Here is a 19,068-nt window from a genome sequence, read left to right on the forward strand (position 1 = left end):
CATGATTAGCCTGTATCAGTCGCATCAAGAGCAAACTTTTGTGACAGATACAGATAAATAAATAAATTGATGAATCAAAATCGAAAAGAGACAAATACTTCAAAAGATAAGATAGGAAATTCAGAGTATTTAACATGGTTTCCTTTATTTTGTTTTTCAAAATAAAATCATATTTAAAAAAAAACAGACCTTTCGTATTAGAACCTGTTTGGTTTTGTAATTACCTTTTATATATTTTAGTACGTCTCAGCCAAATATATGAGTAAATGGAGGTCATGTGAATCTTCCATTATACAGCTACAATGTTCATGACAAAAAACGATTGTCACTTAATTCTAAAGGCATTGGACACTTTTTTTTGGATGTTTATCTTAGATATTGGTTTGTATTCAAGAAGTTTCATAATTCGAATCATCTATAAATGTTTATACAATTATTTTTTTCAGGAATTCTAGTATTGATTTGCTATAGAGGGCAAGGTAATCTATGTACTAAAAAGTATTATTTTTTTCCATATGAATATAATATGATGCTTGAACAGGCAATTGTAGTAATAAAACTGCCTATATAATCACGTTCCGAATGACAATTCAATGTTGTCGAAATAGATGATGGCTTATGTCCTTGACAAAGAAGCATCTAACTATATATTTGACTGCCATTTCGGATTAAGTGTCAAATGATACTTACTCATGAGTGTTGGTACTCTTACGAATATAATAACTGTAATATAAGTATTGTCATAGCTTATACTACAAATAGTTGGCCTTGCACCTTCAGTCACGGTGCATCCTCTTTAAATTTTATGAATAGTAAACATGAAGAAGTATGTTATTTTAATTTAAAGTTTTTGCACTATACTACCAAATAACATTCATATGAGACATATATATGTGTCATCAGTTATAGGTTGTACAAGTTTCTGTTTTCCAATCAATTTTGTTAAGCAATATGCATACAATGTTTGTTCATAATATTGATATATTAGAATTTTGCTTGACAATAATTGACAACTTTAGGAAGGGAGAAAATGTTTGTCAAGTTCCTAAAAGTGATTTTTTCTGATCAATAAGCATTGTCTATGTTTTGACAAAATCATAAAGCAAGAGTTAGGCATTCAGTATCTGGCATTGCTTCATCAATGTAATGTTAAGTTTTGATTAGGTCAGTTTAAAAGGAGCCAATTTTATTTGTTATGCAGCTGCATGGACATTGGCAGATCTTCCTTTCACTAGCGATATTTTGGCCGTGCCAATTCATGAAGCTGTAACCAACTGACTTTGCATTTTTTGCATAGTTTACATGTTGAAAAATGTTGTTATTGGGTTGTTAAAGGTGAACCATCTATGGCAAATTCCAATGAGATTATTTAGCCCTTCCGTCTAAGTCATGATCCATTGACTTAAATAATGAAGTAGAACTTGATGCAGACACACAAAAATAAAATTGTTCCATTCGATATCTTGAACTGATTTGAATAATGTTATCTACTAAACATGTTTTACCAAAATTATGTACTTTGTTCACAAATATGCTCAATATAATTTACAAATACTGAAAACCTGTATCTTGATCCTAAAAATGCAGTTTTTATTTTATTAATTTTTGCTCATGTATTTTATTTTTATCCATTTTAAATCATTGCTAGTTTGAAAAGTTCCATGTATTACTATAAAGGTGTAGTAATGTTTTAGATAAATGTAATATTCATACAATAGCAATGAGTCTTTTAATTGAATAAATATACATCTGATTTTTTTTACCTACAATGGTTCGTTGTGCCCTTTTGAAGACAATTCTTTTGATTTGAAGACAAATATATAGAATGCTTTTTCGCCAATTTCGTGTGCTTTTAAACAAATTTTCACCTACTTTGAAATAATTTAATCAGTGATATTTTAGAAAATAAAAGAGATAAATGTATTATTTTTTCGATTTTCAGGTAAAGTTAAATTAAGGTAGAGACGGACGGGTATCACATGACCTATTATAGCACGTGCATTTTGCGTAATTAAAATCGGTTCCGATTCTTTTTTTACGCAATCGGTAGACAAGGTAAACAAAGAAAATGGCAGACGACTGCGACCGCCTTCGTGTTCGCGGTCGGTTTATTAAGAACGACAGATTCAAAAAATCTAAAAGGATGAACACTTTGAACGAGAGAGATAAATTTACTCAATGGGGAGACCATGATTACGGTACGAGGGGAGAATTGCCATTAGAACCGACAATGATTCAAGAGACACCGGTATCAGTTGAGAACATAGCCTCCAATGTTACTGTTTCAACTGATATCGGACACAGTAAAAACATCTTATGGAATGAAGGCAGGAGGGTTGTTGAGTTGGAAGTGCTAGCGGAACAACTCTTCTGCAACAGATGCAACACCCCACTCTATCTGAAGGATATAGTAGGTGAAATGAGGTAAACAATAATTTTTAGCACCCCTTCATTTTTTACAAACTATCAAAACCATGTGAAGTTTGTAGGAATATGATTGCAATTCACTTTCAAATATGTCCTGCTGGCAGATATCTTTACAATTTTTCTCTCAATCCAAACCCTTGTAGGAAATCAATACTAACAGGACAGCGATTGTTTCTTTGCCTATTATACATTTTAGCTCACTATGCGATATGGGTTTTACTCATTTTTGTAGGCCCTGACTCACCGATAGTTGTTAAATTCTGTGTCATTTGGTCTCTTGTTGAGATTTGTTTAGAGAGTTGTCTCATTGGAAATCATACCACATCTTATATAAATTGAATTTTGTTTCTTTTCCCTTCCATTATATAATGCAACCTACACAAGAAAAATGTCCCTACTCAAAAAGTTTTGTTTTGACATTCTAAATAGAAATACAAAATGTAGTTGTTTTCTTTCAAGTCTCTTGATAAATAATAAAAAATATAAATTTCATGACATTTTTGTAAATTTCCTTTCATAAATGTTAAATAAGATATTTTTCCTACATGAACCTTCAGGTACATTTTTGTACATGTACCTACCCAGTACTTACCCACTATATAAAATTTGGGTCTAAAAAGGGGAAACAACATATATTTTAAGTTTGGCCTCACGATAAAACAAAATGATATCAGCTACCTTTCAGTATATTAAATTTTTATCTTACAGGTACGGCTTAGGAAGTCTTTTGGAGGTGGTATGTCAGATATGCTCTGGTATGAAACTGGTATCTACAGGCAAGCGGAATGAAAAAGGAGCATTTGATATCAACTCAAAAGTTGCTCTTGGTATGTGCAAAAAGCTTTATTATAAGAAAAAAAGTAGGAAAGTTAGATTATTAATTCTATTTTATTTATCATTCTGACACGTTTAATGTTTTTTAAAGTAGTTTCTTTCAAACTCATGACATGGGTATGGGGTGTTCAAATTTGTGTACTATGTAGTGTAATTTATTATTTACAGTGTTGCTTACACCAAGGATTGCTAATATGTCTATGGCTTACAGCGTAGCTATTACAAATCACTGCAGGGGATGTATATATTGTTCTTTCTAATTTAAAACTTGCCTAAGTAAACTAAGAAAAAGATTTTCTCATTTCCTGGGATGAAAATTTTTATTCTATTTTTTTATAACACTATTTTGAATTAAGAGGGTTTTAAGCATCATTCAGAAAAGAAAAAAAAATCTTATCTTTATACCCACACTAGTTGGTAAACAGCAAAGCAATAATTTATTAAAGATGGCCTTAAATTGATTTAAGTAAGCTAGGAAGTTATAATTTCTATGTATTTCTGCTTGAATATTAAAAATGTCATAATGAACTTTGACATTGAATTTTGTGAGCTCACTAGGTTGTAGCTTTATCAATTGTCACCTGAGCTCTATTATTGAATTGTAATTAATTTAATTGATAAAGATATATATATATGCAGTATGTAGGTGGTAAAAATTGATAATCATAGTAAATCATAATGATTTCAGCAATGATGCACTCTGGAATGGGTCCTGATCATGTTGTGAATTTTCTCAGCACATGTAACATACCCCCACCTGATCCCAAGACACTGAAAAAGAAGGAGAAATGTATAGCATTGTCACTTATGGATGAGGCATCTGATTCCTGTAAAACTGCTAGTGCAGAAGAAAAAGCTATTTCCCCAAGTGATGAATTAGAATGCAGTTTTGATGCTGGCTGGCAAACAAGAGGCTCTGGTTGGCAATATAACAGTAACACAGGTATCATGTCAACATCAGTAATATTATAGAAATAAAAGTGGAGGAGTTTATTGATGTGTGCTCACTAGGTTACCGAATTGCATATAAACTGAATCAAGTCAGAAGGACTTTATGTAAAAATTAAAATATGCATGTTAGTCTTTAATTCTGTCAGGTTTACACATCAATAAACTCGTCCAAAATAACTATTTAGGTTCCAACTATGAAAATCATAGGTACATTTAGGTTTACCCTTGTCCCTCTGTATATCTGTCCTTTCCTCCCAATTTTAGTTAAGTTTTTATGTTTAAGTCCATATCTCACCTACTGTACATGGTAGACCAATGATATTTGATCAATAGATATACCATATGAATAACTAGTAGTACTGCACATTGGGGTTCACTAAAAAGTAGGCCATTCTACCCTACAGTAATGTGTTGAGTATAAAAAAGAAGATGTGGTATGATTCATAATGATTGCCAATGAGACAACTCTCCACAAGAGACCAAATGACACAGAAATTAACAACTATAGGTCACTGTACAGCCTTCAACAATGAGTAAAGTCCATACCGCATTGTCAGCTATTTAGGGCCCAGAAAGGACAATGTAAAACAATTCAAACAAGAAAACTAATGGCCTAATTAAAGGTCCATTTCTCAGCTACTAATTTATTTCAATGAAATTTGGTAATAAGGTAGATTGTGATATTGGAACAGATACCTGACATTTGAATTTTTAGGTTTATTTGTAACTTATGGCTAAACAGCAAAAAAAGCTAAGCAAAACTCACATTTACATCTGTGTCATATAGATAAACCTTTTAAGTTATATTTGCAAACATTATCCTTTTTTTTCTATTTTGAATATAATTATCAGAAACTGTTTTTGACCTTTTCTTATGTGACTAAAAAGGACACGGACTTCGTATATTTCAGGACATTCCAGTCTAGTTGGTGTAAAGACAGGGAAAATTCTAGACTATGATATAAGAACTAAACTTTGCAGTATATGCCAGCATCATTTGGGAAGAAAGGAAACAATTCCAAATCATCAATGCAACAGTAATTGGCAAGGTACACAAACAACAATTTTTTTAAAACGTTTTTTTCCAGCAAAATCCAAAGATTTAAGGTTAATCCAGCCTTCTGTGAAAACGTCACCATATCCACAATCTGTTTTAGTTTATGCAAATTAGTTATCCAGACAACAATAAGAATATCACAAGTTGTAACTATAGCTAGCACATACATTTGTAGCAAATAATTTTTTATAGCAATCTTTCCGAATGGAGGTTGCCCTATAGTGACCAGTCTGTCCGTCTGTAACAAGTTGTGTCCCCTCTATATCTAGAAAATCATTATGATTTCATACTTGGGTTTCAGTTGACAACCCATGTCCTATGGTGAAGATTGTGTCTGCTCTATATCTTCAGAACCATTATGATTTCAAAGTTTATACTTAACATGTATATTAACCAACACCAGAGGGTGTGTCTTTATGTATGTACAACTTCCTAGGTCAAAGGTCAAGGTAAAAAAACTTTGGTTCTGTTGACTATCACATGACCATAATGGTAAAGATACAAACAAATTTCCACACATTATTCACAGCGAGGCCCACAGAGATGGCTTCCATCTCAATGAGTCTAGTTTTAATTATTACAGTTACAAAAACATAACTTTTTGTTTTGGTCCTTGAAAAAAGGACAATGATATTTGGTTTATGATTGCATAGTCATAACACCGCCTTATGGCTATGCACTTACAAATCAAGTATGTGTGTTGTGTACCACCATGACCTTTAAATTACCTTATTCTTAAGACTACAATGTCAAATAATTTAGTTTTTGTCGAGCCTGCGACTTTTGTCGCAGAAAGCTCGACATAGGGATAGTGATCCGGCGGCGGTGGCGTTAGCTAACTTCTTAAAAGCTTTATATTTTAGAAGGTGGAAGGTCTGGATGCTTCATACTTTGTATATGGATGCCTTATGTTACGAAGTTTCCGTCAGTCACATGTCCAATGTCCTTGACCTCATTTTCATGGTTGACTACTTGAAAAAAAAGTTAAGATTTTTTGTAATGTTAGATTCTCTCTTATTATAAGTAATAGGATAACTATATTTGGTATGTGCGTACCTTGCAAGATCCTCATGCCCGTCAGCCAGTTTTCACTTGACCTCGACCTCATTTCATGGATCAGTAAACAAGGTTAAGTTTTGGTGGTCAAGTCCATAGCTCAGATACTATAAGCAATAGGTCTAGTATATTCGGTGTATGGAAGGACTGTAAGGTGTACATGTCCAACTGGCAGGTGTCATCTGACCTTGACCTCATTTTCATGGTTCAGTGGTTATAGTTAAATTTTTGTGTTTTGGTCTGTTTTTCTTATACTGTATGCCATAGGTCTACTATATTTGGTGTATGGAATGATAGTAAGGTGTACATGTCTAGCGGGCAGGTGTCATCTGACCTTGACCTCATTTTCATGGTTCAGTGGTCAAAGTTATGTTTTTGAGTTTTGGTCTTTTTATCTTATACTATATGCAATAGTTCAACTACATTTGGTATGTGCGTACCTTGCAAGGTCCTCATGCCCGTCAGACAGTTTTCACTTGACCTCGACCTCATTTCATGGATCAATGAACAAGGTTAAGTTTTGGTGGTCAAGTCCATATCTCAGATACTATAAGCAATAGGTCTAGTATATTCGGTGTATGGAAGGACTGTAAGGTGTACATGTCCAACTGGCAGGTGTCATCTGACCTTGACCTCATTTTCATGGTTCAGTGGTTTTAGTTAAGTTTTTGTGTTTTGGTCTGTTTTTCTTATACTGTATGCCATAGGTCTACTATATTTGGTGTATGGAATGATTGTAAGGTGTACATGTCTAGCGGGCAGGTGTCATCTGACCTTGACCTCATTTTCATGGTCAGTGGTCAAAGTTAAGTTTTTTGAGTTTTGGTCTTTTTTTCTAATACTATATGCAATAGTTCAACTATATTTGGTGTATGGAAATATTTTATGATCTATTTGGCAGTCACGCAGGTTTTATTTGACCTTGACCTCATTTTCAAGGTTCATTGCTCAGTGTTAAGTTTTTGTGTTTTGGTCTGTTTTTCTTAAACTATAAGCAATAGGTCAACTATATTTGTTGTATGGAAGAACTGTTAGCTGTACATGCCTGCCTAGCATGGTTCATCTGACCTTGACCTCATTTTCATGGTTCATTGGTCAATGTTTAGTTTACTTGGTTAATGTTAAGTTTATGTGACAGTTGTAATAAAGCTTTATATTTAGGACTATCAACATAATATCAATGATTAGTAAAGAAGGCGAGACATTTCAGTGTGTGCACTCTTGTGTTAGTTATAAGAAGGGAGATGAAATATGTTTCAGTCATCCAAAACAGTTCTCACATAATTAATTGTATTAATTACAATGTCCTTTTTTGTTACAGGGTCAAGTAAAGGCATGGAGCCTGACATGGCTTTATCCATGGTTACAAGGATGGACGACAGAGGGTGCACAGTTGGCATTATTCACGCAGATAATGACTCTACAACAACATCAAGGCTGAAGCAAAAATTTGAAAAAATTAAAAAAAGAGACGACAAGAACCATGTCAAGAAAAATCTGTCGAAACAACTGTATGCAGCAGCAAATAAGTACAGAGAGCTGAAGGGGAAAGGAGTTATTCCTTACATACTTAGATGCTATATGTATGCTATAAGTTCAAAACAGTCAAAGGAGGATGAACTTTGTGAAAGATTAGACAGTATAGTTCCACACCTCTTTGGAGACCATTCAGGCTGTTCTGGGGATTGGTGCACATATTCCAAGCAACCATCAACATACAGGTTTGAATTTTTTTAAATTTGAAGGATGTTATATATATATATGAACGTTTTTTTTATATTTTTATTATGAGTGATATATGCCAGAACAAAAGTTAAGTTTGGGAGCTGTTATTGCTATTTTAAATGCTGACAACCAGTTTTGTCATATAAATGCAGAAAAAAAACAATATACAATAAAACAAGTACATCCTCTCATTCTATAAAACAAACAAAAACAAAAGGTTTTTCTCCAGGTAAATACAATTATAGGATCATTAGTACCAAAATAATTTACAGACAATAAAAAGACTTGTAATGGTTAATTGAAGAACATTTTTTCCTGGAATTGAACAATAATTGTGTTGTATTTGAATACAATGTACTTGCCAATGGACTATTCCATCTGTGCTGTTACTATCACCAAATGAGTTTTCGGGTGACTAAAAAATGTAAGATAAAACCATCAGCAAATATTCAAATACAACACAGTTATTGTTATGCACAAGTCTTATTTTCTCAATAAATTTTTATGCCCCATTTATGGGCATTATGTTTTCTGGTCTGTCTGTGCGTCCGTTCGTCCATATGTCGGTTCGTTCGTCCGTCCGTTCGGCTGTCCCGCTTCAGGTTAAAGTTTTTGGTTGAGGTAGTTTTTGATGAAGTTGAAGTCCAATCAACTTGAAACTTAGTACACATGTTCCCTATGATATGATCCTTCTAATTTTAATGCCAAATTAGAGATTTTGTCCCATTTTCACGGTCCACTGAACATAGAAAATGATAGTGCGGATGGGGCATCCATGTACTTGGGACACATTCTTGTTGTTTTTATATTTTGGAAATGTCATCTGGCACAGCGCAAAAAATTTCATCCAACAGGTACATCATCAGTTTTACCCCCTGAAGATATGTGATGTTGTCCAATCAAAATCCTTGTTATAAAAAAAAACGCATTACAATACATAATGAATAACACAGTTCAGCCTCTTTAGGAATATTCAAGCAAGCTATTTAACTAAATGGACAGGTAAATAAAATTGTACAGTATAGATCAATTTGAAACATTCCCATAAATCAACATTCATATAATGTATGACATTTCAACTATTTTCTTTGATATCATTTCAGATATAAACATCTCCCAAAAGGTGAACCATTGACAAATGAGAACCTGCGTAAGCAGTTAGAGACAGTGACAGAAAATTACAAGAAAAGATCAAGCCAACTTGTAGATTTAGGCTCAACACAGAGCAATGAAAACTTCAACAATATAGTTGCAAGCAAGGCTCCAAAAAATAGGTCAGTAACTAAAAACATTGATTATAACCTTTCAGTAACATCCCAAAATGATTCCAACATCAAACACAAAGAAAATGAATATAAACATAGCAATACAAAATAGAATTCTTTCAATTTCAAAGGGAGATGATTGCTGTTTATCTGTCATTAGAAAATTGACTATTTCAGAATTTTTTTCTCTGAAAACTGACTTAGCAGAATTCTTTTTTAAACTATGATCATTAGCATATTCTTAAAAAACAATCCTTCATTTTGATATCACTGTATAAACAAAAAATAACCAACAGTGCAAACAGTTTAACATGAATTTAAGTTTCACTTTATAAAATTAAATTTTTGATATGAGGGGGGCAGGCCTAGGAGACGACAGGTGGCAAAGGTTTTGTGATTCAACTCCAAAACTTTTATAGATATAATTTCAAAATTTTAAAAACTAATATGAGATCTTATGAAACAAAAGTGAACAATTCAAAAATGTTTGAACAGTTATTCCCCCTGAAACAGTTTTATAATAATTTTAGCTAGTTTAATCTTCTGACAGCTGCTTTACAATATTAACTGTGAAATTTCTTTTTGTAGATCATATGGTGGAACCAGCTCATTAAAAGCAAGAGTTTCAGCTGCAGTTCTTCAGAAGAATGAAGGTTATACCTGGGTTAACAAGGTATTGTGTTACAGCTTATATATTATAAATACTGTGTATTTCCTGTTTTATTTTACCCCATGTAACATAAACATAGTATAATGTTTGTGACCTGTCATTTTAGGTTTCTAAACAATAATTTGAAAACTGACACAGTGATTTTTAACCTGATTTTGGAAGGAAATATTGGTTATTAAAATGGTGATGTACGGCGGGCGGCTGGGCGGTCCTACGGGCGGCTGCCAAACAGTGTCAGCACAATAACATGAAAACGCTTTAACAAATTTTTTTCAAATTTAAATATGTTGTTTCCTGGGACTTAATGAAGGTCTAGTTCAGTTTTCAAGATATAAGTATATCTCCTTTGTGTTTTAGCCATTTTTAAAATCCAAAAGTGGAATTTTCAAATATTTTACTCTTGTTATCTTTTTTATGACTAAGCATAATGTCTTATCTCACAATAAAAATTGGAGTGACAGATTTATTCGAAAATTATCTATTTCCTAAGTGGTAATGATGATAAGCTATATTATTAGACATTTTGAAGTTAATTACATTATTAATTATTAATTAGATCTGGGTTATATCTTAACATATAATATCATTGGAGTGACAGATTTATTTGAAAATTTTCTGTTTCCTGATAAGATCTGTAGGACTGTATATATAAAGTTTGAAATTTACTAGTAGGACTGTATAAATGAAATTTGAAATTTACTGTTCATTATTAGACATTTTGTAGATAATTAAGTATCCCTGAACCATATATATTCTTACCCCCACCCCCCTTCAATTTGAAAATGTGCTTTTATCTTGTAAACGGTTGATATCCCCACCCCTAAACCATATATATTCTTGTATGGGACAATAAAACAAATCAAATGAAATAAAAGGCGAGTCCCCTGGGGTCACCCCACCCCATCCTGTTTAAGAACTTGTAAACCGTTGAGATCCCCACCCCTAAACCATATATATTCTTGAATGGGAAAATAAAACAAATCAAATGATATATAGAGGAAGTCCATGGGGGTCACCCCCACCCCCCTTCTTTTTGATAACTTGTAAATAGTCGAGATCCCCACCCCTAAACCATATATATTCTTGAATGGGACAATAAAACAAATCAAATGAAATTGAGATGAAATCCCCTGGGGTAACCCTCACCCCCTTTCTTTTTGAAAACTTGTAAACGGTCAAGATCCCCATGCGGAAACCCCCACCCCCTTCTTTTTGAAAACTTGTAAACGGTCAAGATCCCCACCCCGAAACCATATATATTCTTGAATGGGACAATAAAACAAATCAATTGAAATATAAGGCGAGTCCCCTGGGGTCACCCCCACCCACTCCTGTTTAAGAACTTGTAAATGGTCAAGATCCCTACCCCTAAACCATATATATTCTAGAATTGGACAATAAAACAAATCAAATGATATATAGGGGAAGTCCATGGGGGTCACCCCCACCCCCCTTCTTTTTGATAACTTGTAAACAGTCGAGATCCCCACCCCTAAACCATATATATTCTTGAATGGGACAATAAAACAAATCTAATGAAATAAAAGGTGAGTCCCCTGGGGTCACCCCACCCCATCCTGTTTAAGAACTTGTAAACCGTCGAGATCCCCACCCCTAAACCATATATATTCTTGAATGGGACAATAAAACAAATCAAATGAAATATAAGGCGAGTCCCCTGGGGTCACCCCACCCCCTCCTGTTTAAGAACTTGTAAATGGTCAAGATCCCTACCCCTAAACCATATATGAACTTGTAAACGGTCGGGATCTCCACCCCTAAACCATAAAAAATAAAGAAGATTTGAATGACATACAGGGTCAATCCATAGGCGTCACTAATGCATATCATAAACCAATTTGTACTGGACATTGCCCAATGTCAAGGGACAATGGGAATGACGAATTATTGGAGCTTTGTTTGGGAGACTTAGTAACAGCATTCTGTTACAATTATTTCTTGTTACTGATAAGTTTTATAGATTTTGAAATGAAATTGTATTAATGATAAATAAAATTTTGGATTTTTTTCTTCTTTTCTTTGGTAAATTGTTTGTAGAATTTTGTGGCAAGTTTGTTTGTTATTCTGGAAAAACTAATTTTCTGAATGCTATATATATTTTTTTTTTGATGGAGTAAACTCCTTTAAAAACTAAGCTTATATTGTCTATTAATAAACATATATTTAGATTTCTGATTTTGGGCCTAGTTTTCAAGTTGGTCCAAATTGGGGTCCAAAATTAAACTGTGTTTGATTTCAACATAAATTGAATATATATAGGGTTCTTTGAAATGCTTAATCTAAACCTGTATTTCTTTTCATTATTAATAAGATAATACCACATTGAGTTCCAAAGGGTCCTAAATTACACTTTTGATTAATTTCATCAAAAATTGAATTCTTTGGTTCTTTGATATGCTGATTCTAGCAATGTTTGAGTGATAAATGATATCTAATTTTAGAGAACTTAGTCATCACTGGTTGTTGTTATCATATTATTGGTTATAATTTGAAAAATTGCATCATATCTTATTTTAGAGAACTATTTATCCAGTTTGAGTTATTTCCCTTTGCACAGAAAATATTATGGATAAAATTAACCTGTGTTTCATTTCAACATAAATTAAATATATATAGGGTACTTTCAAATGCTGAATCTAAACCTGTATTGAAATATTAGATTTTTGGGCCCAGTTTTCAAGTTGGTCCAAATCAGGGTCCAAAATTAAACTTTGTTTGATTCAACAAAAAAATTATTTATGGGGTTCTTTGAAATGCTGAATCTAACATGTATTGAGAGATTTTGGATTGTGGGCTCCTTTATCAAGTTGGTCCACATTGAGGTCCAAAGGGTCTTAAATTAAACTTTTGTCTGATTTCATCAAAAATTGAATTCTTGGGGTTCTTTGATATGCTGATTCTAATATGTACTTAGATTTTTGCTATTGGACCATAATAGGTATTTAAATGTCCAATTTCAAGTATTTCAGTTCTTAAACCACATTCATTTTGTGTCACAAACCTATGCTGTGTCAAATATTCAATCACAATCCAAATTCAGAGCTGTTTTAAGCTTAAATGTAGTGTCCATACTTGCTCAACTGTTCAGGGTTCGACCTCTGCAGGAAAATCCGGTTTGCTGTCACTCTGACAGCCTCTTGTTGTCAAATTATATACAAAGGTGAATGACCTTACAAAGGTGATCAAGTTCAAATTGGACTTAATTGTGTTTTTTTAATCAACTTTTTCTCAGCAATACTTGTCCACACCATAAATGATGTTAATTTGGTTTTTAATTGTTTGAATATAAAGCAGTGTGTGGTTGACCTTCATGTGACCTTATCCAAAGGTCGAATATAGAATTTAAAGGGAAGGTTTATGATTTTTGTCATCTAAAACATTTCTCACTAGTTTACCTTGTTTTAGGTTAACAAGAAAGCATTGCTGTCACCAGGCACAATTTCTGTTAGAGTTGGACAGAGGTTTGACAGAAAGAGACTCTGGCAAAAGAAGAATAGCTCCTCAGTTCATTTCAAACGTGACAGATTTAAAAGAAAGGTAAAACTTCATGGCATATAATTAGTCAATTTAGTGACAGCCATATAACAGAAAAAACAAAAAATATGGGGTATCCAGTACATGTACAACAAAAAACACACAAAAAGAAAAGGAACAGCTCTTTTATTGAGGTTCTTCATCTCAAAGTCACATTAAAGCCTCAACAGGAAGAAATATATAAGTCTCACCTCACTGCAATTTAGTGATAATTTTTAATAATACAGAAGTATATGATTGAATTCTAAAATTGGAGGCATATTTAGCCTGTTTCTCAGATATGAAGTGCCTTGTTAGGTGTATCCAAAATTCTATTAACCAGTGCAGTACCCTCTGCTGTATAAATACAGGTCTATTGATCTCGCTTCCATGAAATGTTTTGAAGTGAAAATTTCAATGTGGATAGGAACGAGGGCCAAGAATAGGTGGTGTGTGTCTTATTTAGATTTTAGTGTATCAACTGTCTTACAATTGAAAGCATGATGTGGCATATATAAGAGAAGTTATCTCAAGAATAATTACACCACAACTTTAAAAATACAGAATAGTCCAGTCAATCTAGCATAAATTTGACCCTAACCTTAAAGTAATTGCAACTGAAGATTTTTAAGTTTTAATCTTCAGCATTATACCCAAAATATACACAGAAAAAAGTCCCATAAAATCTTACTAAAGGAAGACTAAAAAAATCACGATTTAAAATTCCTATGGAGATTTGCATTGAAAAGGGAGATAACTCTGCAAAAAAGGCAGAAATATCAATGAAAATTGATAAAAAATTATAACTTTACCGCTTCTATTCAACAAAATGTATTGATTCTTGATATTTTAGCCGTCTTTAGAGTATAACAAACAACTCTAAAGGTGTTTTCATATCTTTTATCAAGCTACAATCTAGATTTCATAATTCATTAGTTGACCATTTATTGAATTTTTCAACATGTCAAGGTAAAGAATGTCAAATTTGATAAAAATAATTAAGCATACATTCTTCTTTTTGTTGATAAAATTTTCTTTAAACAAGGTAGATGCTGAACAAATATAATATACAGATATAAACAATACCAAATTTTCACATTTTTTTTTCAAAATGGTCACAAAGCAACAAATTTGCAATTTCTTTAATGAAAAATGCACCAAAAAAAATAAAAATACCCATAACACTTCAGTTTTGTACATTTCATGAGCAGAAGATTATATAATATAGTCAAACATAAACTTATAACCCCATCTAAGTATCATCCTTTACATAAATTTTAATAAAAATCAACCAAAAACTGACAAAAGAAGACTCATTTTTGCGGAGTTATCTCCCCTTCCAATGCTAATTTCCATAGGAAATTTTAAAAAATGCTGATTTTGAGTTTTCCTCAAGTTAGATTTTATGGGACTTTTTTCTGTGTATATTAAGGGCTTAATGCTATAGATTAGAACTTAAACATTTTCTGTTGCAATTAGTTTGACTGGACTAGAAGACCAACATATTAATAAGCACAGGGACATGGTGAAACTTACATGAATTATGTTAAATTGTTAAATCGGTAAACTATAATATAAATTGCCGAAGACAATATGAATTGCAATTTGGCCAAAAATAGAGAGAAAACAAGATGATGACATTTCAAAAGAAAAATATGGTTATAAAGAGTTATATTCCCTTTATTTTACAATGTACATGTAACAACACAATTAAGGAAGGACTGTAATATTTTTTCTGTCTATGAAGAAATAACATCAAAAATGTGGTGCACACTGAATAACCCGTGTAGCGGGTTATTTTAAAGTGTGCACCACATTTTTTATGTTATTTCGAATAGACAGAAAAAATATTACAGTCATTTCTTATAATTTAGTTCTAAATTCCATTTTAAACCGGAGTAAATCATGATAAAACGTTGATGACGTCACGGTCACATGACAAAATTATGTCTATGAGCTGATAAACAAAACAACGTCAGCCAATCAGAAGACGCGTTACATCCAAAATCAAATTATTAAGGTATAAACAAAAGATTTTTCTGAATATTTTCTTTTTGTCTTTTTTAGCATAAGAAAACTTTTCAACAAATTAAAGCAGCAGTTATAGAAGGAGAAACATATCAACCACAAATTGAAGAAAATGTGACGGTAAGAGACATTGAAAAGATTCCAACTAAATATTCTTTGGAAGGCATAGACGAATATGTCGTGTTTGATTTAGAAACAACTGGGTTATCAAGAACCTCTGATATAACACAAATATCAGCATATGATGGGACCAACATGCTAAATCTTTATGTGTCTCCACGACAACCTATTTCATCAAAGGCCAGTGATGTTACCGGCATTACTTTCTCTTTTGAGAGAAACCAAATGTATTGCCATGGTGTTCCAGTTGAAAGCGTATGTATAAGAAAAGCCTTACTTCAACTAATTGAAATGATACAGAAAAAATCTCGTCCTGTGCTTGTTGGTCATAACATCCATTCATATGATGTACCTGTACTAAGAAATTTGTTGCAAGAGTTTAATCTGCTGAGTTCTTTTGATAACCTTATTTATGGATGCATTGACACTTTGAAAATTGCAAAACGTGAAATACCAAAAGCTGATGTTCAAAATTATAAGCAACAAACATTAGTTCAAAAGTTTCTGGAGATTGTTTATGATGCTCATAATTCTGAGGAGGATGTAAGAAGTTTATACAAACTGTTCCATCTTAAACTGAAACAGACATGTTCTGCAAAGGATTTATTTCCGTTTAATTATTTGTCAATTGTAGAGGGTTTTTCTAGTGTCATTGTTAAAAAAGTTATTTCAAAAGACACTGCAAGGAAACTTTCCTGCACAGGTCTCAGCCTTCATCACTTGGAGCTTGCTTACAAAAGAAACAATGAAGATGGCGTAAAATCCATCATGCAGGAACATGGTTTGAAAGGGAAAACGGCAAATGTGTTCAAGAAGTTTTTTTCTGAAAAAGAGGAATAGACTGTATATGTGGTTAAAGACTGAAAATTTGATATTTATATGCTATAATTCAGTAGAAAAATTGGTTCTGCCTATCTAAAAATCTAACCCTTTGAAACAACCCTTGCTAAAAGTTGATTATGAATAAATTGAAGTTTTTACTAAAATTTGAGTAACCAAAGAGTACTTACACTTCAAATATATAAGAATTAGGGATCTGTTATAAAATTGCAGCATCCTTTAGTAATTACTCTGTATGTACATCTGTCACAGTTTCCTATTTTGTACAATAACCCAAGTTTGCCTCGACAGATACGCAACAATAAGTATCACATGACATATAAATATTTTCCAATTAGTCAATATTGGTGGATAACTTTCTGAAGCCTGAAGGATTATTTCTCTTACAGATTTTTATTTTGATTGACAAATTTTTCAACAGATTTTTATGAACTTTTATACAAAAGTAGGTGCTTATTTCACAATACAAGTCAACTGAATATTAATAAAGGGGAGATAACTTCACTTCATTTACATGAACCAACATAAGAAGCATTAGGCTAGGCCATAAATCAGAAATGAGGGGACTCATAAGGTTGAATAAAAGTAACAATATAGTAATGTATCAGTTCCAAAGTTTTACCATCTTGCCCATCCCTACCCCACCCCTTTTTCCACATTTTTCTAAGATTTGTTGTAGCAATCTGATCTAAGGGCAAGACTATTGCTTTATATAAAGTTTTTTTAATGGAATATTTTTCAGAGATTGCAGTTTTCATGAAATTGGACAAACGTTTCAGTGAGTCCCTTGGAAACTGAATCTGCCCCATATTTATTTTTTATTTTTGAGAATATATACTTTTGCAAGTTTAATCCACATTCTCATCCTGGATATGTATTGTAAATTGATGTTATATTATCATGCTTCTTATATGATTTGCATATTAGGGAATACTTTGATATAATTGGTCAAGAGGACCTCGGGTAGTTGTTCTTGAAATTGTTTATTTTTCAATAGACGATGTTGACCGAACTTCTTTTTGTAATCAATGAGGCGATAGTAACACAATCCGACTCAATGTTAAAACTATTTATTTTCACTTTGCATTAATCTTTAAATTGAATACAAACACAAAAAATTCATTTGAATGAAAATAAGACTTTTTGTAGTTTATTTTTTTATCAGATAACAAATTACACGGAGTACATATTTTTGCGTTAACCAACAAATAAATTCATACGCCTGGCCAATTCAATGACACACATATACTACATGTATTGACGTATGATGATGATTACGAGTGTGGAAAAATAATTTTTTTGGTAAAAAAATAAAGAATAATATGATTAAACACTTTTTTAAAGGAATTTATTGGTGTATAAACTGGACCAAGTCACTCGCAAATATATTTTCAGAGATTGTAGTTTTCATGAAATTGGACAAATTAAACGTTTCAGTGAGTCCCTTGGAAACTGAATCTGCCCCATATTTATTTTTTTGTTTTTGAGAATATACACTTTTGCAAGTGTCATCCACATTCTCATTCTGGATATTTTTTGTAAATTGATGTTATATTATCATAATGTTTTGATAATTACAGTGGTTTGTTTTATATCATTGAGACATGGTCCATCTAGATAAAAATCAATTGGTGTCTGTAAAATGTCTGCTCTTGAGTTTTGTTTACATTTATGAATGTGGATGGTAATTACATAAAAAAAAATGATGTAAAAATAAAATTTATTTTACATATATATATATATTCTTTTTTGCTGCATCATTATAATCATGAACAGTGATTAATGAGTATGTTGATTTTTACACTTCCAAGACTTTCACAACAATCATTCAGATCAAACATCACACTATTCAGTCTATGTAGATATAGGAAGATGTGGTATGAGTGCCAATGAGACAACTCTCCATCCAAGTTACAATTTATAAAAGTAAACCATTATAGGTCAAGGTACGGCCTTCAACACGGAGCATTGGCTCACACCGAACAGCAAGCTATAAAGGGCCCCAAAAATTACTAGTGTAAAACCATTCAAACGGGAAAACCAACGGTCTAATCTATATAAAAACGAGAAATGAGAAACATGTATGAACTACATAAACAGACGACAACTACTGTACATCAGATTCCTGACTTAGGACAGGTGTAAACATTTGCAGCGGGACTGTTTTTAGGAACGTCTGTATTGAAAAATGTACAGGAAAAATGTCGTTTTATTTTAAGGTTAATTGAAAGGATAAAATAATATTACAAAGACATGGATTCTGCAAAACCAATGCTCATTTAAGAAATAATCCCACCTTTAGTTAAGAGAGTTAAAAAAATAAGTGAAAAATTTTGATATTTTTCATGAAATATGCATAAAAGGGAGTGTGACAGGGTGTCATTCTACCCCCGTAACTTTTTATTTTCCCTGGAAACATATCTTTATTTTTTTATGACTTGTAGCATGGATATAAAGTATTTTATATACCAATTTAAAAAAAAAATTCATTGACACAATTTTTTTTTTTTTTACTTTTAAAATATTTTTTTAGCAAAATTTTACACAAGACGGCAACAGGC

At 32.3% G+C, this 19,068-nt stretch overlaps 1 protein-coding gene across 1 annotated transcript; it reads left to right on the forward strand.

Annotated features, from left to right (window-relative positions):
* Positions 1 to 1,955: 1,955 nt before the first annotated feature.
* Positions 1,956 to 18,241, forward strand: LOC127704518 (uncharacterized). The gene is made up of 9 exons (XM_052208609.1): positions 1,956 to 2,424; positions 3,136 to 3,254; positions 3,950 to 4,204; positions 5,124 to 5,261; positions 7,647 to 8,046; positions 9,154 to 9,324; positions 9,904 to 9,988; positions 13,412 to 13,543; positions 15,587 to 18,241. The coding sequence occupies exons 1-9, from the start codon at positions 2,069 to 2,071 to the stop codon at positions 16,505 to 16,507; spliced, it is 2,577 nt and encodes an 858-aa protein (XP_052064569.1). The 5' UTR covers positions 1,956 to 2,068; the 3' UTR covers positions 16,508 to 18,241.
* The last annotated feature ends 827 nt before the right edge of the window (positions 18,242 to 19,068 follow it).

The sequence above is a fragment of the Mytilus californianus genome, unplaced genomic scaffold (assembly GCF_021869535.1).
Source record: "Mytilus californianus isolate M0D057914Y unplaced genomic scaffold, xbMytCali1.0.p SCAF_6, whole genome shotgun sequence".
In the NCBI taxonomy this organism is placed as follows: domain Eukaryota; kingdom Metazoa; phylum Mollusca; class Bivalvia; order Mytilida; family Mytilidae; genus Mytilus; species Mytilus californianus.

Bases quoted from the DNA above. Each gene is read 5' to 3' on its own strand.
- LOC127704518 (XM_052208609.1), top strand. From the start codon at position 2,069: ATGGCAGACGACTGCGACCGCCTTCGTGTTCGCGGTCGGTTTATTAAG. The intron at 5,262-7,646 runs GTACACAAACAA...TTTTTGTTACAG, and splicing joins ATGCAACAGTAATTGGCAAG to GGTCAAGTAAAGGCATGGAG. The intron at 13,544-15,586 runs GTAAAACTTCAT...TGTCTTTTTTAG, and splicing joins GTGACAGATTTAAAAGAAAG to CATAAGAAAACTTTTCAACA.